This window comes from Urocampus carinirostris, chromosome 1 (assembly GCF_059441175.1).
Source record: "Urocampus carinirostris isolate Australia breed hairy pipefish chromosome 1, RoL_Ucar_1.0, whole genome shotgun sequence".
Classification (NCBI taxonomy): Eukaryota; Metazoa; Chordata; class Actinopteri; order Syngnathiformes; family Syngnathidae; genus Urocampus; species Urocampus carinirostris.
In genome coordinates, this window is record NC_142349.1 from 76,576,836 (window position 1) to 76,598,203 (window position 21,368).

The 21,368-nt window shown below is 41.7% G+C and overlaps 1 protein-coding gene across 1 annotated transcript in view; it reads left to right on the plus strand.

Annotated features, from left to right (window-relative positions):
• LOC148377023 (potassium/sodium hyperpolarization-activated cyclic nucleotide-gated channel 2-like) overlaps positions 1 to 21,046 on the plus strand; it is a 65,615-nt gene extending 44,569 nt beyond the window's left edge. Inside the window, exons 5-8 of the mRNA XM_088352555.1 lie at positions 13,297 to 13,443; positions 14,710 to 14,950; positions 17,209 to 17,373; positions 19,532 to 21,046. Coding sequence (XP_088208681.1) covers positions 13,297 to 13,443; positions 14,710 to 14,950; positions 17,209 to 17,373; positions 19,532 to 20,445 — 1,467 coding nt within the window. The 3' untranslated portion in view covers positions 20,446 to 21,046. The remainder of the gene's footprint in view (positions 1 to 13,296; positions 13,444 to 14,709; positions 14,951 to 17,208; positions 17,374 to 19,531) is intronic.
• Positions 21,047 to 21,368: the final 322 nt, after the last annotated feature.

Consider the following 21,368-nt stretch of genomic DNA (forward strand, 5'->3'; position numbering starts at 1 on the left):
ACTTACATAGTAGGTGAGTAAGTAAGTAATAACATAGTAAGTAAGTACTTACACACTAAGCAGGTAAGTGCTTATATAGTAAGCAAGTAACCACCCAAATTGTAGGCAAGTACTTACACAGTAAGTAAGTAATTAAGTACCCACACACTAAGTAAGTAAGTACTTGCACACTAACCAAGTAAGCACCTGCACACTAAACAAAAGTGCTTGAATTTCGGATGAATTTGTAAATGCTTGAAATTGTTGCCATGTTTCTCGGCAGTCTGACTCCATAGACGGCGCGATAGATGGAGAAAATTTAAGCGTGCTTGAAAATGCTTGATATTGTTGCCAATGTCGTGTTTCTTGGCAGTCTGACAATCAGTTGCAGAATATTTCCTTTTTGCATCTACATATTTTAAAGTTCTTTTACCAGTTCAAGAAAATATTATTGGCATTTTTAGCTCAATGACAATAAACCCCCAAAGCACTCTGGGACTTGTAGTACAAAGACAAATGGGACACGCTAACTCTAGCTAACCGGTTAAAAAAGCTTCATGTGTATTGGTTGATTTCTCCGGGACATCTCCATTTTATTTATCTATTTCTTTTTTCTTTTGTGTCCCCTCCCTCGCTTTTTACTTATTTTTTTCTGCCTTATTTCTTTGTATTTTTCTTTTTTATACTTGGCTTCTTTTGTTTCTGTTTTTTTTTAACCTTTTACCTGTTTTTCTTGCTTCTCTCGTCTTTCTTCTCCATTTCTTATTTTTTTTTCTTCTTGTGCACGGTTTTATTAGCATTTTACCTATTTTTCTTTGCTTTTTTTCCTCTTTTTGTTGTTTTTTTTTTCCTAGCTTTTTTAAATCGTTTTCTTGTTTTCCTTTTTCCTTCATTTTTCCTTTTATTTTGCTTTTATTTCTTTTTTCTTTTTTCCTTTTTTGCTTTATTTGTTTGTTTTTGAGTTTTTCCTTGCCGTCATGTGGGTTTTAGATCAGGGGATGGTGTCATAATAGTCTGTAGTTGGCAATAGTCTGTGGTCTGTGCAGCCCTTTGAGACTCTTTGTGATTAAGGGCCAAACAAATAAACATGACTTGACTATTTTCTGTCCCCTTGGCGCAAATGCCTCATTTGTATCTATCCATATATAGTGTAAGTCCATGCATGAGCCCATCTTGTAAAAAGACGGGGCGCATTCACAGCGCTTACTCTGTTTCAGTAAATAATACACTGTTTATTTTAAATATCTTCAAATACTATCATGTTATTTTTTCAGATATTTAATGATTTAATTATTTGTCAATTCTTTTGATGACTATTTTCTTTCTGTCTTATTTTCATCGTCTATGTCTCTATTTTGTCCTCTCCCTCTCTTCGGCATCGGTGTCCTTGAGATGCTAGCGAGCTAGCTAGGAGCGGAGGAGTGAGGGAGGGGTCGGGCAGATAGGGGCGGGGCCATCCCGGGGGGGTCATTGTTGTCACAAGGAAGCCGGATGCACGTTAGTCAACAAAACCCCGGCTAGTTTGTATTGTTTACCTTGCTCCTGTCGCTCACAATATGCTCGACTGTGTTACTGATGTTCCCGGGACATCGATTTTCAAACCGCCGAGTCATAAAAACGAAAAGGACGAGCAATCAAAACGGGATCGTGCAAGAAAATATAGTATAGAAAATATATTTTGATTGTTTTCTCGTTTTGGGAGGAAATGGTTGGGAATTATCTATCAAAATGTATCGTTTACCGTCCTGTTATCAAAATTTCCTGGACAAAATATGATGCATTTGGAACAGCCTGCCCAGTCAATGAATATCTTTATTGTATTAAACTGAGTCAATCATATAAAATCCTTTATAGTCAAATGTACAAAACCCTTTAAAATACATAGCAAAAAATTACCATAATTTCCGCACTATAAGGCGCACCTAAAAGCCTTTATTTTTTTCAAAAGCTGACCATGCGCCTTATAATACAGTGCACCTTATATATGGATCAATATTAAGTCGCAAAGAAAGCAGCCGCCAACTAGATTTCCCCCCGAACGCCAAGTAGTCCGCGGTGTGTGCTGGGATTTATTTACCAGCGTTTCATTGGCTAACCAATGTGTCAATCATCATTTGAATGGATCACTATTGGCTAAAGTTATTCGGAGGTCAAGGGGCGGATCCTTTTTATCATTTACAGGCTGGCATTGGCTGAAGCAGCAAAACAAAGCCTGCAATTGGCCGAAAAAGATGAATGTGAATAGCACGTTGGGTTGACGGCATAGAGAAAGCATTTTTTTACTGTTTTTGTAAATATTTTATTCTCCTGGATTTACTACACTCACGGATACAAGAGGACCATGGCTACACATTATTATCGAACACAACGACTTCGGTGAGCTACTCCGGCTATATATTTTCCCAGTGTCTTGTTTCAGACTGAACTCGATGTTTCTGTGATAAGCGGTGCAGATCATGGATGGAATGGAGTGTCTATTTTTAAATTCAACTCAATTCCAAGTGTTTATTGTCATATATACAGTAAAGTTGCGAGCGATAAAGAAAATAGAAACTAAGGAATGGTTGGCATTTCTTGAATCCCAAGACTTTAACCTTCCGAATGATGGAACGATGCATTTGAGTGACATCGTACGGACACTGTTTCCATACATGTCTGAGACACGTATTTGCGTCTTTGCAAGCTTTGGGAATGTTGAGGGGGTAATCAGTTGGACTGAACCATCTGGCTGTTTTGTCCACGTTCCAATTGTAGCGCCTTATCATCCGGTGCGTCTTATGTATGTCAAAAATAGGACCAAAAACGATTTTTTTTCGGGGTGCGCCCTATAACCCGGTGCGCCCTATAGTGCGGAAAATACGGTACTCAGTCGGGTATCAATCGGGTGTTTAATCAACCGTACAGTGACTAGTCAATTCCTACCTTTATTTTATTTATTTAAGATTTACATAAATGATTATTATCATTTATTTATCTATTAATTAAGAAAATCCATTTTTATGACCCCTGCTGTCCCTCCAGTCTTTTTGTCCTGCGTGGGTTTTTATTTAGAAAGTTTAGGACATTTTAAATTCATTTTTATTTCAGTTTTCATTATTTATCATCGTGTTTGCGTTTTTTAATTCTCTTTACATTTTAAATTGTTTGTATTTATTTTATTTTCCATTTATTTATGTTTTTTTAAACATATGTATAGCTTTTGATATACAAAAAAAAATAATAAAACATTAGTAAAATTGACTCATTTGGACACATTTAATGTAACTTATTTTTTTATTATTTTGTTTGTGTTTTTTTAATATGATCTCACTTTTTCAATGATTTCTATTTATCGGAATTTTTATGAGTGAGTCTTTATTTTAATTAAATTTAAATTTTAATAAAATTAAAACAATTTAGAAAAATAAGTAAATGTTATTATTTTCTTATTTTCTCTAAAATATTTAGGACATTTTAAATTCATTTTTATTGAGTTTCACAGTTTGAAATATTATTTTTGATCATTGTGTTTGCATTTTTAATTCTCTTTACCTTTTGAATAGTTCATATTTATGTTCTTTTTCATTTATTTATGTTTTTATAAATATGTATATATTTTGATATAAATAATAAAACATTACCAAAGGTTAAAAAAAGAAGTAAAATTAATTCATTTTGGCATATTTTATGTGACATATTTATTATTATTATAATTATTTTTTCACTTTTTCAATTATTTTTATATGTGTGTGTTTATTTTAATATCAACTCAATGAAAAATAAGTAAATGTTAACTATTTTTATGTCCTCATTTAATTTTGTAGTTTTTTTATTTTTCTTATTTTATTTAAAATATTTATGACATTTTAAATTCCTTCTTATTTAATTTCACCGTTTGAAATATTATTTTTCATCATTGTGTTTGAATTTTTAATTCTCTTTACCTTTTATATTGTTTATATTTATTTTACTTTTCATTTATTTATGTTTTTTATAAATATTTATATATTTTGATATAAAAAAATCATAAAACATTAACGGAGGTTAAAAAATAAGTACAATTAACTCATTTTGACATATTTTATGTGACATTTTTTTAAATTATTTCTTTTGTGTTTTTTTTCACTTTGTTCAATTATTTCAATTTATTTGAATTTTTATATGCGTGTATTTATTTTGATATAAATTAAATGGAAATTAAAACAATTTAGAAAAATAAGTAAATGTTGACTATTTTTATTTTTTCATTTGATTTTGTAATTCTTTTAATATTTTCTTTACTTTGTTTATATGGTCGAGATCAAAACAGATCGTAGCGGGAGACAAACAGGAGCATAAAACGGGACAGGCGAAAAAGGGCTTGCTGTGTAAAAACAGAGAGTCGCAGACGGACCGACAAAAGGGGACTGAAAGAACAGAGTTTAAATACTGACAGGGATCAATCCGTCAACAAGCTGCAGCTGGCGCCACACGGGCGGGGCCAATTGGGCGCAATGGCAACCGTGACATATGAGCGGGGCCAATTGGCCGCCATGGCAACCGTGACCAAGCAGGTCTTTACATCACACGTTGGACTTCCTTGTACTCATGAAAATACAGTAACTGGAGTGCTTCCTTTTTTTTTCTTGTATTTTCCAAAACAAAAGCCATTTTTCCTCGATCTGTTGAGCGAAAAATAGGATCTATTTTGAAAACCTTTGAGTCGTTAGCCTCGTTTATCAGCCGACAACAGACTGACGATAAAGCTTAGCTAGCGGTGGCGTTCGCCCTTTTTATTCTATGACAATTTTGTCTACAAGGCAACAATATTGTTGACAAAATGACATTCCAAGAAATATATTTTCTGCCACGAGAAACAAAAACCCTTGTGATCTTCCCTCAGGTCACTTATCCCTTGTAAATAGTCCATTCGCTTCATTTGCATAGGAAATAATTGACGGATGAGTCTTGTTTTCTAGAAGAGTTGAACAAATCAGGTAATTCTGCCTGTGCCAATTACAATAGTGTGCAGAAGACGACTAGGTTCCGGGGTCTCCCCTTCTTAATACCCATGCTGATAAAATGTTCACGCCCCATGATCAAGCCTCTGGCTGATTGGTCCGCGCCGCGTCGATGCAAATTTCCCAATAGTCCTCTGAAGAGAAGGGTGATAGGTCATCGCCCTCCGGACAGAATGGGGCACGACACACATATTCTAACCCCCCAGGCGAGGTGATAAGTCATTGTTATCTGCAGGGACTGAAACCAAAGACACATTCCAAAGCAAAGATGGTTTACGACACCCTTTTAAAAAAGTTGCACTCAAGGCTGAGGTCAAATTTAGGACGAGTATTTTTGAGTATAAGTGGAATAAAACAGCATATAAAATAGTATAAAACTTCAGTGTCAATGATATATGATTACAATGAAATAATAATACAAATATGCTAAATGGACTGCATTTCTACAGCGCAGTCACTGAAGACCTCCCTAAATGCTTTACACTGTACTTCACACTTACCCATTCACACACACACACACATACACACACCGACGTTTACCATAGAGGAGCCGGGAATCGAACCTGCAACCTCTTGGTTCCAAGACAAGTCTAACTCCTATAAATAGATATTGATAACAATAATAAATATAACGGATCTCATGTAAAACAAATACTGTGAATTATAATGAAATAATTATTGAATACATTAAATATAAAACAATATTGTCAGAACAGAGACAGGACCCACTTGCGTTATGTTTCTCTCAGTTTTATTGGAAGAAAGGAAAGGATTGCACCCACGATCCGGTGATCGCTGGTCGCGGGGACTTCCGTGGCGAGCGATGGCAGTGTTGGGAACGGAAAAACGGGTCAGTCGCCAGGACAGGAGAGCAAAAACGTGGTCGGGGTCGGAAACTAGTCGAAAGCCAGGAGAGGAGAGTACACGTGGTAAGGATCAAAAACGGGGAACAGACGGGAGCAAAAACAGGTATGAGTCAGGGTTGAAAAAAGCTTGCCTGGAGTAAACTGAGGTTGGCAGACGGACTGACAACAGGTGCTTAAAAAAAGTTTGTCTTCTGCCTTTGCAGACTTGAACTTAAAGATTTTGCTGCAAATCGAAACAACCAAGCCCTTATTTTCTTGAAATGCAGCAAAATCAAAACACTGCAAAAGAAGAAACTCTTTTCCTCACCTCATATCCTCATCATGATCACAAAGGTACACCATCAGGAACCTTTTTGACCCAAAGAGCCATAAAAGCAAAAATATTTTGATTTTTTTTTTCTTGACAGAGCCACATCATGTATTAAAATTCACCTCTTTCCCGCAGTAACTTAAGCTAGTTAAGGCTCATTTTTTTTAGAGTAAATAACGGTTTCAAAACAAGAAGCGAGCAAAGTTCTTTTGGAAAAATGTCACAAAATACTGCAAAGGAGAAAACCAATGCATTAACCTTCAGTGCAGACAACACTGGGAGATGTGAATTACGTTCGTCTTGTCCTTTGTATAACTCCGCCCATTACTACTGCTCAGCCAATCAGATTACTCTAGGTGCTTTGCTAGAGCTTCTAGGTGCAACGTTTGTTTCGGTTTCAAGTGAGTTGTGTGGCTTTTCATTATAAAGTACCGTATTTTCCGCACTATAAGGCGCACCTAAAAGCCTTTATTTTTTTCAAAGCTGACCATGCGCCTTATAATACAGTGCGCCTTATATATGGATCAATATTAAGTCGCAAAGTCTTCAAACTAACTTGCAGCCGCCGACTCGATTTTCCCCCGAAGGCGAAGTCGTCCGCGGTGTATGCTGGGATTTATTTACCGGCGTTTCATTGGCTAACCAATGTGTCAATAATCACTTTTTATCATTTACAGGCTGGCATTGGCTTAAACGGCAAAACAAAGCCTGCAATTGGCCGAAAAAGATGAATGCGTATAGCACGTGGCTGACGGCATACAGAAAGCATTTTTTTACTATTTTGTATTTGTAAATATTTTATTCTCCTGGATTTACTAAACTCTCGGATATAAGAGGACCACGGCTGCACATTATTATGAACACAACGACTTCGGTGAGCTACTCTGGCTATATATATTATGCCTGTATCTATGTAATGGATGGAATGGAGTGTCTATTTTTAAATTCAACTCAATTCCAAGTGTTTATTGTCATATGCACAGTAAAGTTGCGAGCGAAAAAGAAAATAAAAACTAAGGAATGGTTGGCATTTCTTGAATTCCAAGACTTTAACCTTCCGAATGATGGAACGATGCATTTGAGTGACATCGTACGGACACCGCATCCGCACGTGTTCTCGACACGTATTTGCAAGCTTTGGGAATGTTAAGGGGGTAAGAAGTTGGACTGAACCATCTGACTGTTTTGTCCACGTTCCCATAATCCGGTGCGTCTTATGTATGTCAAATATAGGACCAAAAACTATTATTCCAGGGTGCGTCCTATAACCCGGTGTGCCCTATAGTGCGGAAAATACAGTATTTGATTTACAGTGAAGAAAAAGAGGATTTGAACACCTGAGAAAATGAATGTTGATATTTGGTACAGTAGCCTTTGTTTGCTATTACAGAGATGACAGAATCGGAATTCCCATCTCTTCAACAGACCATTCGCTTCCTCTAGGATAAAAGTCAACCGTTTTCTTTTTCTCGTAGAACTTTCGTATGATGTTCAAAAATAGTATCGGTCTCCTTTGGTGGCCCTTCAGCCGGTTCGAGAGGCTTTGCGAAAGGCAAGACCCCCCCAACTTGAAAACCTCATCCCTGCCTCCCGAGTCAAGACCAGACAAAGGCCGACTGATGTTCCCGTTTTTGCCGATCGCGCTTCATAAGATAACGAGACGATTTAACCGGGAAGCCGGTCGATGAATTATACATTCCCGCGGCCGTTCGGGATGAGCCGGAATTAGAATTTCCGATGCGGATGCAAGGGGGGGGGGAGGGGCGGGGGGACCAAGTCAAAGGAAGTGGAAACAAAGAGTGGAGCTGCCACATACGTCATTTTGGATGTCCTTTTCTCTGCGTTTGGGTCTTTGTCCCCCGGCGGCGGCTGCAGTGACACATCGGCTAATTGCTCGCTTCCCTCTGAAACTTCTTCTGCGGTCTGACGAGTCCGCTGAGAATCGGGGACAGCGGTTATTGTTGACATGCGAGTGGATTGTTAAAGTTAGCGTGCGGGATTTGAACGGCAACCCCGGAGTTCTTCGCCGCCTTGATGTCAGGAAGCGGAACAGAATCAGGACCCAAACGCGTGACGTTCTCGCACAAGCTTTTTATTTTACGGGAAATGGGGAGTCATAGTCTGTTATGCTAAACAGGTTCTATTAGCAACAACCCAAAATGTCTGTGAAGGTTAATGGTACAGTAGAAGAGCAGAGCATATATGTCAAACCAAAAAAATGTATTCATATTTCCTCCTGCCTCTTGTTATCAGAAGTGTTCTAGACAAAACATCTGCCACTTATGCATTCCATACAGCCTGCCCTGACTTTTTATTGTACATTGAATTAAAGCACAGTCAGAAAATAAATACATGTAACTTGTAGTCAATCGTATAAAATCCTTTATAGTCAAATGTATAAAATGCTTTACTCCTTTTACTTTTACTTGAGTATTATTATTCTAAAGTAACAGTACTTTTACTTCAGGATTTTCTGGCTACTCTACCCACCTCTGGTCTCGCTGTGGCTAGAAATAAATCACGGCAGCACGTCATCGGGTGGTGCTCGACACCTCAGTTTTGCCCCCAATCAGCACCTTTCGTCTCCAGTCAGACCCGTGACATGCTTAACATCTTCAGCTAGAAGGTGACTCACTCGGGAAGATACTTAGTCTCATCTGGACAAAATCGGGTCCAGGATTGTCTTTGTTCAAAGATTGGATTGGGACCAGGGACCTCTCAGATGTGAGACAGGCAAGTTAATCACGAGTCCATCTTGCTACTCATTTCGAATACTATTTCTAAATCGACTTCTAGAAAAGATTAGGCTCATATGCCTGCAGGACGTTTCCTTGGTGAGGTGTTCTCAACATGTCACATTCTCAGGAGGCCCTGAGGACAACCCAGGACACAGTAGTGAGACATTGTTCCTTGGCTGGCATGGAAACGATTCGGATGCTTTTTGGTCATCTCCTTGGAGCCCTGAGGATGACTCAGAACACAGTAGAGACTATGTTCAGCCAGCCAGCCTGGGAAGTGTTTAAATGTCTCCCTGGGGACGTGTTCCAGGGTTGTGGCACAGATAGGAGTCCCTGAAGAAAACCTAGGGCATGTTTCTTAGGTGGCTTAGAAACGGTTCAGATGCCTGCAGGACGTTTCCCTGGTGAGGTGTTCTCAACATGTCACATTCTCAGGAGGCCCTGAGGACAACCCAGGACACAGTAGGGAGACTTTGTTCCTTGGAAACGGTTTGGATGCTTTTTGGACATCTCCTTGGAGCCCTGAGGATGACTCACAACACAGTAGAGACTATGTTCAACCAGCCAGCCTGGGAAGTGTTTAAATGTCTCCCTGGGGACGTGTTCCAGGGTTGTGGCACAGATAGGAGTCCCTGAAGAAAACCTAGGTCATGTTTCTTAGGAACGGTTCGGATACCTTGTAGAGACCCCAGGAGACCATGTCTCTCGCCTGCCCTGAGAACACCTTAGGATACTTTGTAAGAGCTTTACGAAGTAGCTGGGGACAGGGAGGTCCGGGTTTTCAGACTAAGGTTCCTGCCTTCGCAACCAGACCTTGAATAATCATAACATAGTTGGATCCATCCATCCTTTTTTGCTTATCCATGGTCAGTTTACAGGGGGCAGCTGCCCCATCAGGGAAACTCAGACCTCATCCCCAGCCACTCCTAGCTCCTTCAACAGAAGCCTTTGGCGTCCCCAGGGCTGGTTCCAATACAATCTTCTGAACATGAGGATAAAAGTATGAGAACTTCCCCGAGGGAGTCACCTTTTTGACTCCAGCTGAACATGTTAAGTAAGTGATACAGGCTGGTCTGGGTTTTTTCTACTAAGCCTTTTTCCACTGAGACCAGACTTCAAATAATCGAATTATAGTTGATGGATGCATCCATCAATTATTTTGAGTTGGTTGCAGTAGCCTGAGTAGGGAAGCGCAGACCTCCCTGTCCCCAGCCACTTTGTTCAGTTCCTTCAACAAGATCTCGAGGGGGGTTCCCAGTACAGCCTAACGTCTCCTGGGTTGTACCCTAGGCCTCCTGCTGGTGTGGACATCCTTGAACACCTACCGAAGGAGTACAGGAGGCATCCTTTCCAGATGCCCTAGCCACCCAAACTGTCTCATTTTAATCCCGAAGAGCAGTAGCTTTAAATTATGTTGTAGTAAAACTGGCAAGCAGTTGGTTTTGTACTCCAGCTCTCACCCAAGTTGGCCGGACAAACTCCAGCTAAGGACCCAACTGAGGACAAGCGCGATAAAAAATAGATGGATGGGAATCTTTTATTATTCATGAGAGTATTTTAGCAGAACAGTTCCTCGACATGAGCTAATTTGATTCCTTGCAAAGACAGATGAAAGAGCAGAATGGATCCTATTAGCTTGAACGTCCAGATCAGGGCTGGCCCAACTTGTCCTAAGGCAAGTTTTGGGAGTTTCCCTTTAATGCAGATGATTCCTTTTGCGATGATTTTGTGGAAGAAACGTTTTCTTCTGTTGTCCTTTGGGTGTTTGTTGGACTTTGGGTGATGAGAATGTTGGTCAAACATTAGAACATCATAGGCGCCGCCGTGAGCGGCAGCCTTTCCAGCAGCTCCTTGTTATTTCGCTCTTTTTGTGATTTCTTGTTTGAAGTGTCTGCTTCTATCTTCGGTGTTTTTCGTCCCGTTTGACAACTACACTTTAGATGACTTTCTATCCTATGGTTATGGGTTTTAACGCACAAAAATGCGTTTATTCGAGGAATCAACTCCTTGCCCTGAAGAATTCTCGTGCCGGTGTGACGAGGAGGCCCTATCGTGGATACAGAGCCTGAGTTAGCTAAGCGGCTAGCGGCGTTATAAGTCTTCGGTACCGTCCGTAATCATGGTAAATGTGAACTCTCTACCAAATAAGACCAACAAACTGGTTGTGCTGGTGAAAAACATCAAAGCGTACAGGGAGGGCAGTTGCTGTGTTTTACGGAAACGTGGCTCACGTTTAGCATCCCGGATGCTAATGTGGAGCTACCCGGAGCTACCCGGCTATAGCGCTGTTAGGGCAGACAGAGACAAAAAAACCCGCGGGAAGTGGAGAAGAGGCGGACTCAAGGTGGTCCTGGGACCTAGAGGTCACAGGTTCGATTCTCTAGTCAAATATTGAATTGTCCCTGGGTAAGACACTGAACCCCAAATGCCCCTGATAACTAGGTTGACTCCACTATCGGTGTGTGAGTGTGTAAATGGGTAAAGTGTGAAGTACATTGGAGAGCGCATTGGGAGGTCTTCAGTGACTGGTTAAAGCGCTGTCCATTTACCACTTTCTTGGTTTAATAGCCTTCTTATTTTTAATAGTCGCGGTCAGTTACAGCAATGAAACTTAACAAGAGTAATATTTAATTTTTTTGTTGATCAAATTTCTTAATAATTACCAGCTTCCTACCCATAATAACCATGATTTTGCTTCTCCCTTTAGCATCATGGCAAAACCTTAGGACCCATAGTGAATAAATACAGTACATAAAGTACAGTATTGTATCACCGTAACATTGTGTAATATTTAGGGCCTACTAAGCAAAAATACATGACTAACATGGAGTTACCCGGAGCTACCCGGCTTCAGCGCTATTAGACAGAGACACAAAAGCCTGCGGGAAGCAGAGAGGAGGCGGACTCGCTATCTACGTGAACACGAGGCGGTGTAACCCTGGGCACAAAGATTTCCATCGGCTGCAGGGACGTCGAACTTTTGGCCTATCGTGTGACCTCATCCACTCCGCCGTTGCTAAACGACAACACAGCACCCTGAGGCCATCCTGTTCATCTGTTAATAAACAACAAAAGGATACTGCTGGAAGTGTGAATTTCCCTATCCATCTATCTAAAACTTTTTCCTCAAATTTTTTTAATGGCACAATATTCTAGACACCATCATGAGATCACCAATTCTACAGTCCAACAATAGTGTGTCGGAGAAATTTTCAAGCAAGTTGTTTATGTTTTTTGTGTAGCTGCAGTTTCTGTTATTTTTCCATCGTTTGCACAATTTCTGATTATCAACCATTCGAGGGCGCTGTGTTTTGGCATTTTGGACAATGTCCTGTTTATCAGTCTTGAGAGTTGTTGAACTTCTTGACATAAGATGGAACTTGCAGTTTGCAAGAAAATATCCTTATACTGCCAAAGGTCGGTGAGCAACGCTTGAAACAACAGTGAGCAACCATAATCCCAAGTCTGGCAACTAAATCATGATCAAACATGTCCAAAACTTGACATCAAGTTACATTTTGCTGAGTTTCCGGCTTTTGTTTTGTTTTCTTTTTTTTTTCCTGGTATCTTTTGTCGCAAAATACTAACATTTTTGGGGGCTTATTGAGTCGGTTGCACAATACAGAGCTGTATTTAATGACATGTTTTAGTGGAAGTACAATGTTGGCAACAAGATTGACTTGATATCATTGGAAATTATTTGAATGCAACACAAACTTTTTCCTCTTTTCCCTGTTTTTTTCTCTTTTTTTTCAATTATTTAAAAACAAAATCCCATTTTTTCCTAGCTGTTACTTTTTTCTTGCTTTTTTGTTCTCTAGTACCTTTTTTTCCCCTTTATTTTCTTCTTCCTTTTCTTTTTTTCTGAAATTTTCCTGCTCTTTTTTTCTCTTTTCCTCTCCTTTTGTTTTTTTTTTCTCAGCTTTTCACTGCTCTTTCATTTTGGTATTTTTTTCTTTTTTGTTCTATTCCCCCCTTCCTTTAAGTCATTTTGTGCATCATTTTACATCATATTTGGTCATGTTGGGATGAAAGAAGCAAAAACAACCCGAAAGAGCCGGTTCTTTTTAGTGAGCTGAGCCGAAGAAGCCGGTTCTCAAAAAACTCTACTGACTTTACTCAACTTCGTTCTGCTTCGACCTTGACTTCAAAATACCGCATTTAGAACACAGCGTCGTGTATTTTTACCTTCTTGCACTGTAACTTTGACTTCATTCGCTTCTTAACTAGCAATTTGGAGCCCTGATTTTTGTGCGCCGGCTGGATTTTCTTGTGCGCGGAAAAGCTCTGTGTAGTGCGCCATTGCGCACACACGCAGCTTAGAGGGAACATTGCCTGTCACCTGGGTTGAAATTTCATGCGATTCGGTTTGTGTTTCCAAACTACAGCACTGACCTTGTCCAACCTGTCCCATTTCTTCACAGTACAAACAAGTGGAGCAGTACATGTCTTTTCACAAACTCCCCGCCGACTTCCGCCAGAAGATCCACGATTACTACGAGCACCGATACCAGGGCAAGATGTTTGACGAAGAGAGCATTCTGGGAGAACTGAGTGAGCCCCTCCGAGAGGTGAGTCCGACCGCGCTGACGGTTTTATGGTATCTTTAGTTGGGAAATTGGCTGGCGGGCAGGTTGGATAGATAGATAGTTAGATAGATACCTGATAGATAGATATTTGATAGCTAGATATTGGATTGATAGATGGATAGATATCTAGATAGAGAGCGAGAGATAGATGTCTAGATATATGTCTAGATAGATAGATAGATGTCTAGATAGATAGAGATAGATAAATGTCTAGATAGATAGATGTCTAGATAGATAAATGTCTAGAAGTCTAGATAGATGTCTAGCTGTCTAGATAGATGTCTAGATAGAGAGAGAGAGAGAGATAGACGTCTAGATAGATGTCTAGATATCTAGATCGATAGATGTCTAGATTGATAGATGTCTAGATAGATAGATAATGTCTAGATGGATAGATGTCTAGATAGATAGATAATGTCTAGATAGATGTCTGAATAGATAGGTAGATGTCTAGCTAGATAGATAATGTCTAGATAGATAGATAATGTCTAGATAGATGTCTGAATAGATAGGTAGATGTCTAGCTAGATAGATAATGTCTAGATAGATAGATAATGTCTAGATAGATGTCTAGATCTCTAGATAGATGTCTAGATAGATAGATGTCTAGATGGATAGATAATGTCTAGATAGATGTCTAGATAGATAGATAGATGTCTAGATAGATAGATGTCAAGATGGATAGATGTCAAGATAGATAGATAATGTCTAGATAGATGTCTAGATAGATAGATAGAGATAGATAAATGTCTAGATAGATGTCTAGATAGATGTCTAGATGGATAGATGTCTAGATAGATTTCTAGATAGATAGATGTTTAGATAGATAGATAGATGTCTAGATAGATAGATAGATAGATGTCTAGATAGATAGATGTCAAGATGGATAGATGTCAAGATAGATAGATAATGTCTAGATAGATGTCTAGATAGATAGATAGAGATAGATAAATGTCTAGATAGATGTCTAGATAGATGTCTAGATGTCTAGATAGATAGATGTCTAGATAGGTAGGTAGGTTTATATTGTGTTTGCTTTGATCAATGCAAGCAACATTTGAAAAGTGCATTTCTGATTTTTTCGGGTTGTCTCCGTTCGGTATTCAAATTGGCTTCATAGAAAAAAGACAGGAATCGGGAAGAGTCCGTTCTACTTCTTCACAGCACTGTACAGTTCATAACTACTAAATAAGTATATGTACGATATGAAATCTCGACATTTTGTGACGGTGCTTCCCCCCCTTCAAGGAAATCGTCAACTTCAACTGCCGCAAGCTGGTGGCCTCCATGCCTCTGTTCGCCAACGCCGAGCCCAACTTCGTGACGGCCATGTTGACCCAACTTCACTTCGAAGTCTTCCAACCGCACGATTACATCATCCGGGAAGGAACCATCGGCAAGAAGATGTACTTCATCCAGCACGGCGTCTGCAGCGTCATCACCAAAGGGACGCTGGCCATGAAACTTTCCGACGGATCCTATTTCGGAGGTGAGCGCGGTAGCGCTCTACTACCCGGATCCTTCGGGAACGCCGTTCCCTCTAAGCTGCGCGCGTGCGCAATCGGTTAGGTTTTTTCCCGAGTGCTGTCCGAATTTTTAATAATTGTAGATTCTGTTTTTCGTTTTATATTCGGAATGTTGTTCAATTCTAAAATTCTCACCGAGCCCAGACAACGAGACGATTTCCGATGATTTTTATGTGAAGATTATTGGTTGAATAAACTAACAAATAAACAAACAAAACGAGAAAATGTAGCCAGCGCACAAAAATCAGGGCTCAAAATGACTCATTAAGAAGCGACTTGAGTCAAAGTGACAGTGCATGAAGGTCAAAATACACGGGTTCCCCTGACGTTGTGTCCAAAATGCCGTATTTTGAAGTCGAGTCGAAGTAGAACGAAGTTGAGTAAAGTTAGTAGAGAACCGGCTTCTTTGGCTCGACTCACTAAAAAGGAACCGGCTCTTTCGGGTCCTAACGGCTCTTCAGGTTGTTTTCGCTTCTTTCATCCCTACACGACCAAATATTAAGTAAAATGATGCACAAAATGACTTAAAGGAAGGAGGGAATAGAACAAAAAAGAAAAAAATACCAAAATGAAAAAGGAGTGAAAAGCTGAGAAAAAAAGAAACAAAGGGAAGAGGAAAAAAAAGGAAACATTTAGAAAAAAGCCAGAAAAAAAAGAAAAGAAAGAAATGTAGGGAAAAAAGTAAATAGAGACCAAAAGAAATAAGTAACAGCTCGGAAAAAATAAACACAATAAGATTTTTTTTTAAAGGAATTAAAAAAAAAAAGTAGAAAAAAAACACCCAAAAAAAGAAAAAAAAGTTTGTCTTGCATTCAAAATAATTTCCAATTACCGTATTTTCTGCACTATAAGGCGCACCAGGTTATAGGGCGCACCCCGAAAAAATCGTTTTTGGTCCTATTTTTGACATACATAAGACGCACCGGATTATAAGGCGTTACAATGGGAACGTGGACAAAACAGTCAGATGGTTCAGTCCAACCGATTACTCCCTCAACATTCCCAAAGCTTGCAAAGACGCAAATACGTGTGTCAGACACGTGCGGATGCGGTGTCCACACGATGTCACTCAAATGCATCGTTCCAAATATCATTCGTCTTGGGATTCAAGAAATGCCAACCATTCCTTAGTTTCTATTTTCTTTTTCGCTCGCAACTTTACTGTGAATATGACAATAAACACTTGGAATTGAGTTGAATTTAAAAATAGACACTCCATTCCATCCATGATCTGCACCGCTTATCACAGAAACATCGAGTTCAGTCTAAAATAAGATACAGGGAAAATATATAGCCGGAGTAGCTCACCGAAGTCGTTGTGTTCATAATAATGTGCAGCCGTGGTCCTCTTATATCCGTGAGTTTAGTAAATCCAGGAGAATAAACTATTTACAAATACAGAATAGAAAAAAATGCTTTCTCTATGCCGTCAGCCACGTGCTATACGCGTTCATCTTTTTCGGCCAATTGCAGGCTTTGTTTTGCCGTTCAAACCAATGCCAGCCTGTAAATGATAAAAAGGATCCGCCTCTTGACCTCTGAATAACTTTAGCCAATAGTGATCGATTCAAATGATGATTGACACATTGGTTAGCCAATGAAACGCCGGTAAATAAATCCCAGCATACACCGCGGACTACTTGGCGTTCGGGGGAAAATCGAGTCGGCGGCTGCAAGTTAGTTGCAAGACTTTGCAAATTAATATTGATCCATATATAAGGCGCACTGTATTAAAAGGCGCATGGTCAGCTTTTGAAAAAAAGAAAGGCTTTTAGGTGCGCCTTATAGTGCGGAAAATACGGTACTGTATTTAAGTGAATCTTGTTGCCAACATTGTATTTCCACTAAAAATGTGATTAAGTACAGTTCTGTATCTTACAACCGACTCAATAAGCCCCCAAAAATGTTAATATTATGCGACAAAATATATCAGAAAAAAGAAATGAATATCTTGGTAAAGAATTGTAAGAACAAAGGACGTTTGTAGGCCATCCTACATGAGTCAATTCATTCAAAAGAGAAAAATCATTTTGCATTGCCGGAAACTCCGCAAAATGTAACTTGATGTCAAGTTATGGACATGTTTAATAATGATGTAGTTGCCACACTTGGGATTATGGTTGCTCACTGTCGTTTCAAGCGTTGCTCACAGACTTTGCGTGAACGCTCAGACCCGTAAGGAAAATGACAGGGAAGATTGTTTGGATTTTTTTGGTTTCAGAAATCTGTTTGCTGACGAGGGGTCGACGGACGGCCAGCGTCCGGGCCGAGACCTACTGTCGGCTCTACTCGCTGTCGGTGGACGATTTCAACGATGTTCTGGAGGAATATCCCATGATGAGGAGAGCTTTCGAGACCGTGGCTATCGATCGTTTGGATCGGATAGGTACGAAAGCGGGACGGGAACCCCCAAGAATCAAAAAACCAGGACAGTGGTGCCCTAGCTCTCAGGTTGGACGTTGTGGTCCGAATTCATTTTTCCCATCGGAAGTCACGATCGTGTTACGGACCGGGAACGGAGACGGGACCCGATTGCCTTCCTTTTACTCAGCTTTGTTTAGAACAGGGGTGTCAAACTCATTTGAACTCGGGGGCCGGACGAGTAGATGAAAGAGAAAGAAAAAGAGAGATCGAGAAATAAGAGAAAGAGGGAGGGAAAAGGAGAGAGGGCGGTACAAAGAAAGAGAGAGAGGGAGAGAGCGTGAGAAACAAAAGATAAAAAGTCGTGAGAGAGGGGGAAAAAAAAGGGAGAGGAAGAAAGAAATCCAAAGAGAAATAGAAAAACAGAAGGAGAGGAAAGAGAAAAGAGAGAAAAGAAAAAAAGGAAGTAGAGCAAAAGAATTTAAAAGACAGAGAGAGAAAGAGACAAAGAGCAACAAAGGAAGAGAAAAAGAGAGACACAGTGAAAGAGACAGAGACAGAGTGAGAGAAAAGGGGTGGAAAAGAAAGAGAGAGAAAGGGAGAGAGCGTGAGAAACAAAAGATAAAAAGTCGTGAGAGACGGGGAAAAGAAAGGGAGAGGAAGAAAGAAATCCAAAGAGAAATAGAAAAACAGAAGGAGAGGAAAGAGGAAATAAAGCGCCAAGGGTAGGAAGAGAGAAAGAGAAAAAAGAGAAAGGAAAAAAGGAAGTTAGAGCAAAAGAGGTTAAAAGACAGAGAGAGAGAAAGAGACAAAGAGCAACAAAGGAAGAGAAAAAGAGAGACACAGAGTGAAAGAGACAGAGACAGAGTGGGAGAAAAGGGGTGGAAAAGAGAGAGAGAGAGAAAGAAATACAAGTACAGTGTCTTTGTGAGTAGCACCTGGCTTTGGCAACACCAAGTGGACATATTTCAACCTGCAGCTTGTTTTTCTCTTGCGCTTCTCTGAGTGTTGTCTCGCGGGCCTGATCCGGCCCGCGGGCCACCTGTTTGACACCTGTGATTTAGAAAGAGGAAAGGGCTTTGACCCACGATCTGGTGATCGTCGGTCGCAGATCGCTGGGAATGGGTCGGTAGCCAGGACAGGAGAGCAAAAACGTGGTCGTAAGCCAGCAAAGGAGAGTAGACGTGGTCAGGATCAAAAACAGGTCGAAGACGGGGAACAGACAGGAGCAAAAAACAGGTCGGAGTCGGGGTCGAAAAAGGCTTGCCTAGTGTTCACTGAGGTTGGCAGACGGACTGACAAAAGGGGACGTTTTATTGGAAGAAAGAGAAAGGGTTGCACCCACGATCTGGTGATCGAGCAGGTCGCTCTGAAAGCGGAATTGGAACTTCCGTGGCGAGCGATGGCGGTATTGAGAACGGAAAAACGGGTCACTAGCCAGGACAGGAAAGCAAAAGTGTTGTCGGGGTCGGAAACGAGTCGAAAGCCAGGAGAGGAGAGTAGACGTGGTCAGGATCAGAAAACGGCTCGAAGCCGGGAAACAGACGGGAGCAAAAAACAGGTGGGAGTCAGGGTCGAAAAGGGCTGATTTCTTGTCCCTCCAGCCCTGAGCGTGTTTCTTAACTCTTCTGGACACCAACCACATATAAGTGGAACTATTAGTATGTACAAATTCACAGTTTAAAATGATGAAAGGAGTCACGACTTTAAAAGTAAATCCCTTTTCATCATTTGCAAAATTCCATATGACCATGACAGTTCTGAACAGTCAAGACCAGAGAACCATTAGCTTCGTCTCGACTCGGCCCAGAATGCTCTATTGTCTCGTACGGAAGCTGAAATTCGGTCGAAAGTGAAGGCAAATTTCACGAAACGGGTCGAAGCCGGGGACAGACGGGAGCAAAAAACGGGTCGAGAGTCCGGTTAGAAGATGTTGGAGGCATTCGAAAGCTGAGGCACCACTGTACAAATAAAGGGCTTACGTATGTAGGGAACAGATTCTAGTCTAGCAAAACCTTGTAAATCTTTGAAGGCCATGTGTTAGAACATAAAGTACCTTTTGAAAGTATTCGGCCCCCTTGAATTTTTCGATCTTAGTTCGAAACCTGAGAAGTGGCGAAAAATTCAAGGGGTCGGGATCTTCTGACCAGGCACTGTATACTCCATGTCGTCTGTGTCTCCAGGTAAAAAGAACTCCATACTGATGCACAAAGTCCAGCACGATCTCAACTCGGGCGTCTTTAACAACCACGAGAACGAGATGATCCAGGAGATCGTCAAGTACGACCGGGAGATGGTGAAACTGGTGGACCTGCAACGGCCACGGGCCATGTCCATGACGCCGTCCATCGGCGGGATCTTCGCTCCCCCGGGACAGTCGCAGTCCGGTTCTGCCATCGCCAGCCTCCAGCAGGCCGTGGCCATGAGCTTCTGCCCTCAAATGGGCAACCCGTTGGTCGGACCGGGAACTTTACAGTCCCCTCGAATGGTCCGGAGGTTCCAGGTGATGCAGAGCTTACAGAGCCCGGTCTCAATGTCGCCTCTCCAAGCCCCTCAGACGTTCGGAGGAGCGTTCGGATCCGCCATTTCCAGCCCGCCCGTCCAAAGTCCCTTAGCGGCTCCTACAGGGGGGCGGACTTTTCAGTACATGGCCAGCGTGGGGCCCTCGGGGTCCCAGCTGTCTTTAGTCCAGCACCACGTCCCCAGCCCCACACAGACCCAGCAGAGGCACAAGAGCACCCACTCCCTCCACACGGGGAGCTTGAGCCAGGATACCCGAGCGTTATCTGCTTCCCAGCCTTCCCTACCCCAGGAAGGGGGTCCCCCAGCTGCGGCCCCCAGCTCCCCTACACGCACCTCCGACACCTCCATCGGCCCCTCGCACCCCAACCTACCCGGACCCTCAGGGGTGGGGAGGTCCGCCGGCGCTCCACCGAGAGTAGCCTTCGCCTCCGCGCCTCCTCCGAGCGGTCCCGCTGCAACGGGGTCTGTTGCCGCTGGATCAGGACCCCAGGACCCTGCGGCCCCCCAAAAAGAGTCCGTCGTCAGCCTTCCGGAGCTAGACTCTGCCAGATCTCGGCTGTCTTCCAACTTGTGACCTTTTGAGAAGAGAGGCCTTTTTTCTAGGTGTTTGTTTTGGGTCAGTCCAGATGACCAAAGAGGCTGTTGCTGGCACCAACAGCGGTCTGGCCCGGATCCGAAGGAGACGCCTGTGTCTCGGGACTTCTAGTCTATACAATGAGTAAACCAGGAGGGTCTGGACTACTGTGCCGGCCCCTGGATTCTTAGTACCGCCCCTTCCACTCTGCTTCCAAACACCTACTGTATATCGCTGTCTTTACTGTCCAGATATTTAGAAAACGATGTACTCTCGCATACTGTGTAGAATCCATGCAATGCAATCTAGCAGGAGCTGGACTTAAAACGTGAAAATCAGGGACGAAAAAAAGTCAAACGACAATGACCTTTTCAATGTTGACGTGTTTTTAGGGAGTTTTCGTTGACGGCGGTGCCTCCGTTTTTTTGACCCCGACCAATTCCACCAAAATAGAATGCTTTCGCTTTTGACCTAGCTCCAAACGAAGCCCGGGTTAAGCTGAAACGCCCGGTTTTTGCTATTTAAGATGATCTAAAAAAAATGGACAAGAACGAGTAGAGAGAGGTATGTCGATAGAAGTGAAAAACGGTTATACCGTAAAGCCAGAACCAGGAACGGAGACAGGACCCAGTAGCGTTCGTTTTCTCAGTTTTTATTAAGAAAGAGGGAGAGCAGGGCTTGCTTCCACGATCCGATGGAAGCAGGCAGGTAACGGGGCAAAACAGGTCAGAACGGGGCGAAGTCAGGTCCAGAAACAGGTTGGCAACAGAGATCAGGTAGAGAAAAGCAGGGCAGGAACAGAGTCAGACGAACAGGCTTACTGAGCTGGTGGCGACAGTTCGCATAACGATCTGACGGCCTTCTCTCGGAAGCCGGGGTCCAAAAAGAGAGCATCAGCCAATCAGCTGTCCGGCTGTTGGCGC